At 37.1% G+C, this 14481-nt stretch overlaps 1 protein-coding gene across 6 annotated transcripts in view; it reads right to left on the bottom strand.

The window, feature by feature from the left end:
* DIAPH3 (diaphanous related formin 3) overlaps positions 1-14481 on the bottom strand; it is a 527980-nt gene that overhangs the window by 192272 nt on the left and 321227 nt on the right. For all 6 annotated transcript variants that reach the window (XM_043478170.1, XM_043478172.1, XM_043478171.1 and 3 more), the window contains 2 exons: positions 10192-10316; positions 2937-3101 (listed from right to left, as the gene is read on the bottom strand). In XM_043478170.1, the coding sequence (XP_043334105.1) occupies positions 2937-3101; positions 10192-10316 (290 nt within the window). The remainder of the gene's footprint in view (positions 1-2936; positions 3102-10191; positions 10317-14481) is intronic.

The raw sequence follows: 14481 nt of genomic DNA, 5'->3' as shown, positions 1-14481 counted from the left end.
TATGGAGAAAAGGGAACCCTCTTGCACTGTTGGTGAGAATGTAAATTGATATAGCCACTGTGGAGAACAGTATGTATATTCCTTAAAAAACAAGGAGTATGACCCAGCAATCCCACTACTGGGCATGTACTCTGAGAAAACCACATCTGAAGGAGACACAGGTACTTCAATACCCCAGTGTTCACTGCAGCAGTCTGTACAACAGCTAGGAAATGGAAGCAGCCTAGAAGTCTATTGTATTCATGTGATTTTCCAGAACAACCTTCAACATATGAAAGTTCCACATCTATCCCTAATATTTTCATACTAACTCATTGAAATTAGCATAGTTTCTCAAGTTGAATTGTATGGAATTAAACAGCAACCTAAGAGATCAGAAGACACTGACAAACAGACATTTATGTGGCAGTAGTTTCTATCAGTCTTGACACTGTGGTCTTTCTAAACATCTACTGTATAGCACTTTTCTCTCAATTAAAAAAAAAAAAAAAAAGGGACACAATGTCTAAAATTCAAGGACTATAACCATAATGAAAGGAAGAAAAAATTTGCCTGCAAAATTGTTCTTCCCTTATAGTCTTCTTTATGCTTTTTTTTATTCTAAAGAAAATTCCCTCTCCAGATTATTTATTCAAATAAAGTGTTTTATACTTGGCTATAACAATTTTAATTTAGTACAATGTGAATATGAGTGTGTGTGTGCATATCTGTGTATGTAGGAAGTGTGTGGTAGCAGCTACTGCTAGGAGCCATGTGAACTCTGAAACAAAGTATATCTCTCACTTTATCACCCTCCACCTTGAACCTTTCTCCACTCAAACACTTTTCCCTCTGCCCACCACCTACTAAGGATGCTAAGTTACCCACAGATATCCTACCAGATCTAAGGCAGATGTGGAATTAGATGTGATTCAAAACAATACAATATGGACTTAGTCTCTTTCTTCATTTGCCCAAAGTGGGGGATAGAAACAGCAAAAGAATGCAGAGTTATCATGAAGACTGGCTGATACATGTAAGGCATTTGGGAAAATACTTTGTTCATAGAAAATATTCAGTATCTGATGGGTATTATTATTTTATAATTTTATGCATAATTGTGTCATGGATCCTCAAGACCACCCTCGGGTTTGATAATTTGTTGGAAGGAGCCACAGAACTCAGAAACGCTGTTATGCTCGCTGTTACACTTTCTTACAGGGAAGAGATACAGAGTAAAATCACAGTTGTCTTCTCCCAGGAGAGTTTCATTATTCCAGCAACATGTCACAACACGTGTGATATGATGTACTGACAAGAAGGGAAGTTCAACCAAGCCTTGATACCAAGAGTTATTGAGGAGGTCAGTCATGCAGACCAGAATATAGACCCCCAGCATGACTGACCTTGGCCCCTCAGTCTTCAACATCACACAGAGGATGAGCGGACACAGTGTGGCCCAAGGCCCCAGGTGAACAAAAACAAGTGTTCACAATAAATCACACTTTTTGCATAACTATCCAGCTTGACCCCAGGTCCAGGTATACAAAAACTGCTTTATTGGGCAGGATAGTCCAAGAGTATATAGTTGTTCTCCCCAGAGCCAGTCAAGGACCAGCAATTTCTTTGAAATGTGCAGGGTCTGAGTATCCCAAGTCTACTGAGTTAACCTTTCATGGCATAATAATTTATTAAGCAACTACCATGTACCAAGAGCTGTGATACTTAATACTTATCTCATTTAGTATTTAAATACTACCATGAGAAAAGAATTAACATTCCCTTTTACAATTATGGAAACTGAGGTTCAAAAATGTTAAAAGTATTTATAGTCATATAACTAGTGTGGAATCCAAACCCTGTTCTCTCAAACTGCAAAGCCTTTGCTATTCCTACTAAACCATGTTGACTCATAAAACATAAAAATTAAAGTAGCATATTATGCAGTATATCACACATATAAACACATAATAAGTATATCTAATAGTCAAAGTTGTTTCTGCTAGTGAAAAAATAATTTTGAAAAACACTGTGAATTTATGGAGGAAATAAACTAGACTTGTGAACCAATTTTCATTTAAAATATTGACTTTTTATTGAAAGGCTATCTAGTCATAACCAGGTGATTATAACTAAGTCCAATAAATTCAGCAATAAAGCTTTCCTAAAATTAAAAATAAATTCAACCTTCTTTAAATTCAACCTTTTTTTTCTTTACACCTCAAAAAGTTTTTAATCCCCATAAACATTTGCTGAAACACAAAAGTGACTCACCCATCTATTACGAACAATGTAATTTTTCATTGTAGAAATGAAAATGTATCACCAGTTTCCCTAGGGAGACAACAATGCTTTCTCACTTTAATATGTGTGTGGGTTTTTTCCCCCATTTAATCAGCTAATACTTTTCAAAAGATCTTTTTAATGCCTAAATGAAAGGATTCCACATCAGAGACCTGACCTCCCTATTAAAGCATCTAAAGGAAACCCTAGGAACGTAAAATCCATTCAAAGGCAAATCACAGGTAGCTTATTGTACAATGCATTAAGAAAAGAAAAGGGAAAAAAAGCTTCATAAAAACTGTACAGAATTTGGTGAAATTATACCACAAAAATAAAAATTGATCTTAAGCATAAAGAAACAAATTCAGAGCCAAAAACTTCTTACAAAAGTGCTTTGTAATCAGCCAGGAGGGGAGTCTTTATGAAAAACTTCAGAATTTGTCACTTTTTCAATCAAAATTTCTGAGTACAACTTAATGTTGGGAAGGCCCAAAAGAGAACAAAACACACATTTTTCAATAGATTTAAAAATCTAAAAATTTTAAAGCTAACTTTCAACATCAGAAAAGATAAGTTTTACTACAGACAACAGGAGCAGAATGAACTACTAAACGGTAAATGAAGTAATATAGATTTAAATACTTTTAAAAAACAAATTAAGATTTTTAACATACCATAAACATGGTTCTGAAGTTATTCAAATCAGTCAAGAAGTCTTCTACGGAAACCTTCTTCACGTCGATGGCATAGTATGCCATTATATTCTGGTATAACTTGTCCATGTTTTCATGTAATTTTGAAAGTTTCTCATATTGTTCTTTTGCACTGATAACAAAGCTGTATATTACAGTTAAGGTACTCTGAAATTTACAAAGAAATGTTTTAGGGAAAAATAAATCCTTAAGTCATATGTTTTAATTGTTAGCCATTATTACACATCTCCAAAATGCCAAAACTAGCTCTAATAGTTAACCATTTTCACAATTCAATCCATACTGTACAGTGATGAAATCTTCAGTGTGATTCCTAATTAACAGTGGAAAAACAATCAGAAAAGTTAAGTATTTATACATTTAACATTTTGCTTTTACGATTGGGTTCAAGGATATTTTTCTTCTAATTTGCCTATCTTATCAGATGTCATAATATGATTTAAAATTACAGCTCAGTAGTTTCAATGATATTCAAATGTCTCCTTATACTTGCTAAAAATCTAGATCATAACAGTACTAGTGGTGCTAACAGTGCTAAATATCAATGCATTTATATCTAGTATCATTTTTAATCCTTGGATGAACAAAAGATTTTGTCTACTAAAATCACAAAATCATAAGCAGCTATAATAATACATACATGTATCTCCATATACTGTGTTGTGAAACATCCACATTTGTGAAATACTGTAGGTGAAGTGAACTTATGTAAATAGAAATCACATTTGAAATGCATTCAGAAATTATCATTACATGGAACCTATGCTGATTCATTTGTAATGTGCCGTAAGCATCCCTTTATTTACCTACCAAGTTCAGAAATCAATGGTGGTTCATTATTCAGTCTATAAACTAGAATTTATGTCTCAAATAAGACTATATCCACATGGATTATTTACATAGCCTTAACTCCCATCTAAAAGAGGAGTCATTTTCTGCCTTTGCTTGTGCAAACCTATCATTCTAAGCTTAGTTCAATTCTTCCTCTTCCACGAAGCCCCCTACTCTAACCTCTGCAGCTAAGAGTGATCACTCGCCCCACTGCATACAGAGCACTTGCCGCTCACTGTGCCCTGTTCAGTGAGGTTCTGTTCGCCTTCTAGTTCAATCCCCTGGCACTGCTTTGTCCTTGCTTCCCTGGTGGCTCGGGCGGGACAGCGTCTGCCTGCAGTGCGGGAGACCCGCGTTCAATCCCTGGGTCGGGAAGATCCCCTGGAGAAGCAAACGGCAGCCACTCCAGTATTCTGGCCTGGAAAATCCCATGGACGGAGGAGCCAGGCGGGCTACAGTCCATGGGGTCGCAAAGAGTGGGACACGACTGAGCAACTTCACTCACTCACACTTGCCACATCTTGGGGGCTGATCCCCTGTGACTGTCTGCCCTTTCTCTAGCTGTTGTATTAAGTCAAATCGTCTGCAACTGTATGGGTGCCGACGACTAGTTTCACTCTTCTGTCATCACTCAAACTGTGGTAGGAAAGGTAAGAAGTCTCACAAGTCTGACATGAGAGCATATATATATATATACACATATATACATATGACTAATTTGAAGTTGTACAGAAGAAATCAATGCAACATTGTAAAGCAATTTTCCTCCAATTACAAAATAATTTTTTTTAAAGCCTGATATAAATCATGGAACTCTCTTCATAAAATCGTGCATATATACATTCATACACACACACAAACACATACAATTTGGATGCAATGTTATGGGCTAACAGAGTTCCTAAAAAGTAGCTACCCTGGACAACTGGTTGCACTCCATGGTGGGTATTCCTAATTGTATGTTCTACAGTCACTCCTATTTTGCCTCATCATGACTTATAAGGCTTTCAGGTTTTTTTTTTTTTTTTTTTATTTTTAATTGGAGGACAACTGCTTTATAATATTGAGTTAGTTTCTGCCATACACCAACATGAATCAGCCACAGGAAATAACAAGTACTCCACAAATACTAATAATTTTTTTCTAATACCTAGGAATATGCCCATTCACAGGAATCAGCTTGGTAAATAAGTTAAAATAAAGCCCTATTATTCAATAACACTTCTTAGATTTTCAGGGAAGAATCAAGAGTAAACAAAATATCAGAAATATGCCTGGACATACTTAAAAATAGCAAAATTCCATTAAATGATGTGATGTGAAAGAGGATCAAGAGCCAAAACCATGGAAATTATATGGTCTTGTTCTAACAGCTAGAGTTTTAAATATTCTTATCATTGTTATCTATATAACAATTTGCTCCTAAAGGAAATGAAGTACAACTTTAAATAGTGGAATTACTGGCAAAAAATTGAAAGACTGACTGAATTGCAATGATGTTGGAAATAGCCAAATGAATTCTCAGAAGTATAAAATGACCATCTGATAGAATGGAATAACGGTATACTTTAGTGAGGCTAATGGTGGATACTGTCTCATTAAGAGATGGCAGAACCTTCAGATAAAAAATAGTCTTCATCATCTGAAAGAAAAAGCAAACACAGGTGTTCTCATGCCAATTGTTGAACTCCAGTTAGAAATTAATGCCCGTAACTGTAGTAGTAACAAGGATTTATTTTTTCCCCAGCACAAGTCCTATATTTATAAAGAGCTTTAGAGAAAGGCAAGTTATTCAACACAAGTTTGATAAAGTTCATTACAGAAATATTGATATATATGCAATTACATGACATTTTTGTGAAATCTATTTTCTTTTCCTTTACCAAGACTAAAGCAATATTCTGATGAACTTCTACTTGACCCAGTGGAATTTTCCCATTTGAAAGGTACATGAGAACCAGATCTGTGTTCACACACATTGAACAACATGTTTAGTTTTGGCCAACTGAGTAGTCAGACCGAGATTTGGGATTTAAACAAGTTCTGTTCATTCCCAAGCAATACGGCACAAATAGATTCTACCTTTATTAGCATATTATTGCACACCTCCACCTAAGATACCTTTTACTTCCATTAATCACCCTACAAGGATGAGCTTCAACTGGTCCTACACATCTAACACCTTTAACAGATCTTCTTAATGACCTGGGACCCAGATGGCCAGGCAACCAGCTAATCTACAAGTACTCACTGAGCCCCACTGAGAATGCCTCTTCTAGGCACTGTGGAAAACACTGGCTAACACGGTCAGCAAAGTCCCCATTTTCCACGAAACATGCATTCTAGAGAGTGGTGACAGATAGTAAATAAATGAATGAGATATTCAGACAGTAATAAGGGTGATAAAAACAAACGTTTGTGCGTGATGTTGTACAGAGTGATAGAGCCTAACTTATGCAGGGCAGTGAGGGAACTCCTGGCTGAGAAAGCGACAGTGACCGAGGCATGCCTGTCAAGCCCAACATAGTCAATAAAGCAAGACCTCTGCGAAGGAAGAGATCACTATAGACCTGAGGATGTACAGAGGATGAAGAGCAGGATATTTTAACCCAAGTCTTTAAAGTTTGTTGAGAATGTGTTAAATGGAAAATAAGTGAGAGAAAGCAGGGAAAAAAAGGAGGAAAGAAGACTAATTTAAGAGAAAAAATCTGCTCTTACAAATCACTCAATTACCTAACTTCCCACTCTTGCAAATGGACCATGTATTATGCAAGTTTACATTTCACTCATTCCACTCTTCCATTTTCCTTCCTAATCACACTTCAATTAAATTAAAATGTACTAAATTGCTTTACCAGAAAAATTCTGTGCTTTATGCAGTGTGAAATATAGATATAAGTAATATGCAAGTCTTCCTCTCAAATAATTTATTGGGACAGTTTTAGCATCTACCTAGTAATTTCTGGAGTGTCCAAAATATTGTTATACAGTGGGACAGCAAAAAAGAAACTGTGAAAATAAAGTGTGATTACAAAGAAGAAATTTAAAGACTAAAAAAATGGAAAAGTGACAACTTGTCATGTAAGTTCTATAGCAAATACAAAAATATCAGCAAAATGATTTTTTTCTATGAGACTTGGGAGACAGTGGGACAAGGAGAAAAGAGAAATGCAAAGGCTTGTGCAAGGAAAATTTTGAGGGTGATGTGCTAGGATCTATTTGTTATTTTTCCTTAAAATAAGATATATTCCAGAATGTAAAGGTCAAAAGAAAGGAATAAGCATTGCATGACACTAATCCTGGCATTTTCCCAGTTTCTCATGGATAAAGAATTTAAAAAGTATGTACACCTTACATATAATACTTTATATCGATATATAATAATATTGGTGACCCTACCACAAATCACAAAACAAATTTTTCAGGCAAATACTTACAGTGAAATTACTCTAATTACACTTCTCACCAGACTTAGCAATTGAAAAGTAGGGTAATTATTACTAAAAAGTCAATGTGATAATGAAATAACTGTGCATGCCTTTTAAAGAATGTAATTTTGTCTTTTCCAATATTAAGACATGAATGTAAAGAAAACAAGTACTGGTAGAATAAAGATACAATATACTATAACTGAGAGGTACTCATGAAATTTCATGAAATTACAACAAAATTGTATCACTATAAAACAATTAACAAATTATTTAATAGCTCAGTAAATCATGATTGTTTAATCTAAATATCTATTTGCATAAATGCACCATTAATAACTTTGATAACACATACATTCTTTCAGAATTGACTTATGAACCAAACCTTTGATATGTCTTTCAACTAATAAGCACTAATACTTAAGCATAAACAAACTGCCAGTATTAATAACCCCAACTTCAGTTAAACACAGTTTAATTTATTGTGTATTTAGTCCCCAAATTCTTCCATTTTCTTAGATGTAAGAAGCTCACAATTTGCCATTTTAATAAAATCTGTATAAAAGTATTTAATATTCAAAATCTGACTTGTTGTCAGTCCTAATTAAAGTAAACAAAGCTTTGCAATGAATGAATTTAATTACTTAGAAACTAGTATGTCTAAGATGAAGAGCAAACGAGTGCAATCTAATCTCAGCAAAGAATATTTATGATTATAAGCTTTGTCAATAGCAAAGTGCACCAACTGTTCATATATCTGACTTCCAAGAGATACATGAATGCTAATCAGTTCATTAGAGGCATCTAGGTTGTGATATTTAGCGACAGGATGTAGGAGCTTTCTTGTCCATGGAGTATAATTGTACTCAAAATGAAAAACTGTTTCCAACAAAGCTTCATCCTTCCTGTTTCTGATTTCCTGCTGGCTGCTTTTTATGAGCTGCATACCTTTCAACAAGCCAACATCATTCAGCTTCTGTGTCATATGAACACAAATATGGATAGGTCCTGAATTGTCTGCTGAGCAGAATTCTACTAACCTTATTCTAATCTCAAGAATTTGTTTCAGGTCCTATGTTCCAGATAACTGAGATTCATAATTAGTACATGCACAATGTATTACTGGAAATTGTATGCAAGTAAAACCTTTTAAAAAATGCTTTCTATCTATAGGGAACAATAAAAAGTGCCTCAATGAACAGTTCTTAATGATCACAATACTGTCACATATAAATATTGTAACATGATAAAATGGTGGGTGGGGGGAGTTAAGAATGATGTAACATGCAATTCTACAATAACAAATTTAGGCTTAACCATACTTTGCCAAAGGAGAAGGTGTGGCAAATATATATTCGATGGATAAACACAGACTTCATCTTCAGTTTTCAAAACACAACCTTTTCAAATAAAGACATCCTGCCTAATAAAAGAAGAAACTGTGTGGATAGGAAACATAACAAAAGGAAACAAACACATTAGCCTGAATTGATTATTGCTAGAGTGCATTTTTATGATATTTCCCAAAAGAGATGGTGCAGAAAGCTAAAACTGAACTAATTCACAATTAAGCTGAAAGTATACAGTACAATAAAGTCTATGACAAGCCAAATAATAATTTTGTGATTTGCCAAATCTCAGGGAAGAAGAGATGAAAAGAGGAAAAGTAGTTATTTTAAGCATCTCAGATTAAAATAAAATATTAGGAGTATCTACTTACAAGTGTTTGTTTAGAAATGGGTTATCCTTTCGTATGGAATTTTGAAGCCCATATGAGATTTTTGTACAATTGTAATATTATAAGGCAAAAGATATCAGTCTCTAATTTCACAGAATGGTTTGGAGAGAAAACTCAACATTAGTTTCTGGAAATAAAAAAAAAAGTTTATTACTTCAATTACTCATTAAAGATGAGTTCACTGACAAAAGTGGGGCTTCCCTCACAGCTCAGTTGGTAAAGAATTCGCCTGCAGTGCAGGAGATCCCGGTTAGATTCCTGGGTCGGGAAGATCCACTGCAGAAGGGATAGGCTATCCACTCCAGTATTCTTGGGCTTCCCTGGTGGCTCAGCTGGTAAAGAGTCCGCCTGCAATGCGGCAGACCTGGGTTCGATCCCTGGGTTGGGAAGATCCTCTGGAGAAGGGAAAGGCTGCCCACTCCAGTGTATAGTCCGTGGGGTAGCAAAGAGTTGGACATAACTGAGCGACTTTCACTTCCCACTGACAAAATTAGTGAAACCAAAGATAATGAAATTTAAAGGACCTTAAATTAAGCAGGACAACCCCAATGCTATTAGTTTTATGTATATATACATATCTACACACATACATACACACATGTATTGGTCAATTTTATTTTCAGTCTGGAAAATACCGATACCAGTAGGACTGTGATTAGTTCAGTTTTGCTTTTTGGAACAGTGTAGTATTTCTAAAGGAAATTTTAGTTTCTTGAACATGAGTTAACTTTTTGTTTGTTTTTTTTTATGAGTTAACTTTTGATATGCAAAAATTAATTTTTGAAATTAAGCTGACAGTCATACCAGTTTATAAAGTCTTCATCTGCTACAAAAGTATTGGTCCATTTCAACAGTATCTATATCACAACATGACATTAAATTCAAACTTCCTCAAATTGAATCTTCCTATCCTTTCAATTTACCGTGAACATCAGAAGGAAAATAGGGCATATGGAAGGAAAGTGAGGAGAGAATGTATTAGATTAATAAAAAGGAAAAAAAGGAATGAAATTAACAGGATACATCTCTGTATTATTCACTACAGGCAAAACCCTTGATAAATTTCCTTGCAAGAAGGTAAAGGATAAATTTTCTATAACTGGGCATTATAGAGTGATTTCTGGTTATGCAAGTACACTTAAAAGTACACTTAAAAGGTTAAGCAAATTGTATTCCTAATTGACTAGTAATTTAAAGTTATTTAGATATCAAAGGATATGGACATCTTTGTCACAAACTTATCATGTGAGTCTTCAGGAGGGGGAAAGATTTTCAAATCTTTCTCAAGCTGTTGAAGTTGCCTTCCCATCTGTTTCAAGTTCTTTTCCAGGGTTTCTACAGAAACTAAAAGAGAGAATATTATACGCCTTAAAAGGACAAAATTATAATATAAAAAAGTAAAATATTCTAGAAACAAAACACATGAAAAACCTTACAATAATAATGAAAAGTCCATGAAAATAAAGGAAAGGTGAATTTCACTTAAAGTTTTAAAAACCTTTTAATTTTTAAATCCAGAAATGAAGAAAATAAAAGATTTTTAAAAACAGGAATATTTTGGTAAAGCTCACATACACAAACCACATATAAGAAATATCTTTTGTTGAAAATCAAAGTCCTTGACCTCTACAAACACTACAAAAAAATCAATTAAGAAAAAGATGGAAAAGAAAGAGTATGGTTTTAAAATTAAATCTATTTCAATATAATTTGAGCACTTTTCAAAATGATGATCTTTTGAGAGGGGAAAAATGTACAAAGAAAAGATGGGTAAACTCTGCTCTCTTGTCCAAGGTCACCTACATCAGGAAAAGATATCAGGGGTTCTTTGAGTACCCCGGGAAACAAATTTCAAACTTTCTTTACTGGTACTCTAAGAACAGTAAACTCTGTTTATTAAATTAATAAAGTGTTTTTGTGTATACATTCTTGCCTAGTAAAAGTCACAAGTAATCCACATATAGCTAAACCCAGGGGAATACACTTATACATTCTGTGGATAGATGGATGGTTCGAAGACAAATAAATTATATTTTTAATTAGCATTTAAATTAAATGTATTAACACTATTGAAAAAAATCACATACTTAAAATATTATGATCAAATCACTGATCAAATTTTACTACACATAGACACACATCAAATCTGGCAGATATCTAGAGAAAAGACAAATGAGTCTGAGGAACTCCCATGTAACAAAAAGCAAAAGGCAAACACTGGAAAGGAACATACGTGGATTATTTATTTTTTTCTGATACCTGATACATCATTCCAACACCATCCACTTCTCCAATACCCACTGGTGTCTCCCAATTCACTGACACTCATTGCCTGGAGTTAGCCTAGAACCCACACGTTTAAGGACTCAGTCCCATAAAGACTGCCCTCACTTGAGACGGCAAGTTACGGGGATCACCTGTCCTTCTAACCTACGATAAATTCAAGGGTTCTCATAAGCTCCCCCCACCCCATTTATTTTCTATAATTTACTGGGATGACTCAGAGAACTTCGGGAAGTACTGTGCTTGCTGAGACAGCCTTTATTATAAAGGCTCTAGCTCAGGAATAGCCAAACAGAAGACACGCACAGGGCAAGAACACGGAAGGAGCGGCCGCCCGACGCCCCACGCTCTCTGGGCGCAGTCCAGGCGCGGCCTCCCGGAGCACCCACGCGCTGGCTGTAACACAAGGCCCCTGTGCCTCTTCATCTCGGAGTCTCAGCGAAGCCTCACTACACAGCTGCGACTGACCCGGTCACGGGCGCTCGTGCCTGACCTGGAGGCGAGAGGGAGGGCTGAAACGTGTGTCCCTCTGGCCTCCTGGCTGGCGCTTCTGTCAACCAGTGCCCCCATCCTCAGGTTCCCTAAGCTGGCCCTGCTCCCGCCTGCCCCAAGTCATCTCATCGGTGCACAAAGGCACTCATGCTCTAACAAGGATTTTAGGAACCAAGACAAAAGTCAAATGCATAGTTTTTCCTCTGTCCCATGGACGCAGCAGTGTGCATCTGGTCAGCAGGCGGGACCCCAGTGCCTGCAGGAAGGCTGAGAGGGGTGTGCTTCTGATCCACGAGCTGTCCTCAGAGCTGCCCCGCAGCCGGGCCTGTGCTCGGCGGGGGCCAGCGGCTCATGGCTGGAAACAGCTGTCCCAGGGAGTGCGTGCTCCTCAGGGGGTGGGAGAAGGGCTTCAGGTGGTCCGGGAAAGGCTTCTTAGGGGATCCTGGGAGCCCTTCCCAACTCATTGGCAGCCAGCTGGGTCAGGGACGATGGTCTATCACCACATGAGCAAAATAGGAGGAATCTCGCCTCATACTTTTACCTCACTGATATTTCATAAAGATCAACTGCTATAATATAGGATGAAGAATTTTTTAAAAATAAAATGGACTGTGAGATGTTAATCTTATTCAGACAACTCAGTAGAAATGCCTTAAAGACTGAAGCAATACTAAAATCAAAGGAAATTTTAAAAAAAATCATCACAATCATCATCATTGCCAGGAAAAGTGCTGTAGAACTCTGGCTAAAAAGAAAAGTTGGTAATTATAAGAATAAAATGTTTGGGATGTTAGGAAACTCGGGGGCACATTCAAACATCTAAGGTTGGCATCATAAGGAGAAAAAAGCTGTCTTACAAAATGGTTCTGTAGCTACTTACCAGATAGAAATCCCATTAAGCCGTTACCTAAGCTTCATCAGCACTACCCAATTACATTATTTGTACATTATACTTAAGACAATTTAACTGTAACTGATCAACTTTTCAGAGAAGGCAATGGCAACCCACTCCAGTGCTCTTGCCTGGAAAATCCCATGGACAGAGGAGCCTGGTAGGCTGCAGTCCATGGGGTTGCTAGGACTCAGACATGACTAAGTGACTTCACTTTCACTTTTCACTTTCATGTATTGGAGAAGGAAATGGCAACCCACTCCAGTATTCTTGCCTGGAGAATCCCAGGGATGGGGGAGCCTGGTGGGCTGCCATCTATGGGGTTGCACAGAGTCAGACAAGACTGAAGCGACTCAGCAGCAGCAGCAGCAGATCAACTTTTCACTGCTGGTTTTTAAATAAAGACGAAACCACAGTCGGAAGAAAGAAAGGTGTGTGCAAGTTCTATGTGAATAAAATACAACTGAATGCCCAGGGCCATCTGATGGATAAAACTAAAGAGCATTTAAGAATGTCCTTGGCATTCTTCAGTAATTATATATACAAAGAAACTACCCACACACATCTTTGGACATAGTTTAACCACATAGTTTAACCTGAACATATCTCAAGTTCTTTGAGGTCAGTGACAAAATTTTTGCCATTAGAAGTCCCAACTGGAGCAGAGAATTTTAAATTGCACTCCTTGAAAGTGTTAATTTACTGGTATCTCTGTATGTGACACATATGAATTTTATCTTTCAACTATGTCATATTTGTTTTTTTTCTTTCACATTTCTTAACTAATAAGTTAATCTTATCTTTTTATTCCTTTTCATTATTTAGAAGTAACAAAATACAGTCATTATAAAACAGAGTTGACTAGATATTTTTAAGGCACTTTCAACTTCTGCATTTTACTCAGTTTTCAATCAGATGGGATATCTCTCAGTCACCTCAGACACTGTATGTTTCGACCCCAAGCCAACCGCCCATCTGCAATCTCCATATGACTGCGGGCAGTAGAACCATAATGCTGTCTCCTGTGATAGAAACCTGCTAGTCTTGACCCTTCCTCTCCTGAACCCTCAGATCCAAAGGATCATGACATTCCTCACATGGTACTTGGCAAATAAAACCTACCCTTGAACACCACTCAAGGGATCTGGAACACTAATCTCTTCTTTGACCTCTGGTCTCCTACTGTTTCTCTCAGAGCCATATCCAAACTGTACATGGAAATTTTGAGACAAACATTAATTTAAAGATACTTTAAGAAGAAGTGAAGTCGCTCAGTCTTGTCCGACTCTTTGCGACCCCATGGACTGTAGCCTACCAGGCTCCTCTGTCCATGGATTTCCAGGCAAGAGTACTGGAGTGGGTTGCCATTTCCTTCTCCAGGGGATCTTCCCGACCCAGGGATTGAACCCGGGCCTCCCGCATTGCAGGCAGATGCTTCACCATCTGAGCTACCAGGGAAGCCCAAAGATACCCTACCTCTGCTTCAAAACCAGACAGGAAACTCCTTACACAACAACATCAGAGTTCCACCTACAACGTGGTCCTATTTCCTAATCTGCCACACTTCACTACCAAATCGACTCCTAGTTTGATTCCACCCAACCCCTTTCATCTATTCCGTACCTGATGCCAGGAAAAGTGTGTCTATCTGCTTTGCCCACTCCACCCAAGTCACTCCTGTTCATACTTTCACGGTACGAGGCCAAAACCCCAGACCGGCCCTGGTGATGCGCCCTCCAGCCTGTCACGCCTGACAACTGTCTCTATCTTTGCAAGGAGGACACCCATTACTTTCAGCATATGCCTTCCTCTCCTAGCCGCCCGGGGATTCCTGAGGGGAGA

Source organism: Cervus canadensis, chromosome 9 (genome assembly GCF_019320065.1).
Source record: "Cervus canadensis isolate Bull #8, Minnesota chromosome 9, ASM1932006v1, whole genome shotgun sequence".
Classification (NCBI taxonomy): domain Eukaryota; kingdom Metazoa; phylum Chordata; class Mammalia; order Artiodactyla; family Cervidae; genus Cervus; species Cervus canadensis.
This window is presented reverse-complemented; position numbering and strand designations above follow the sequence as displayed.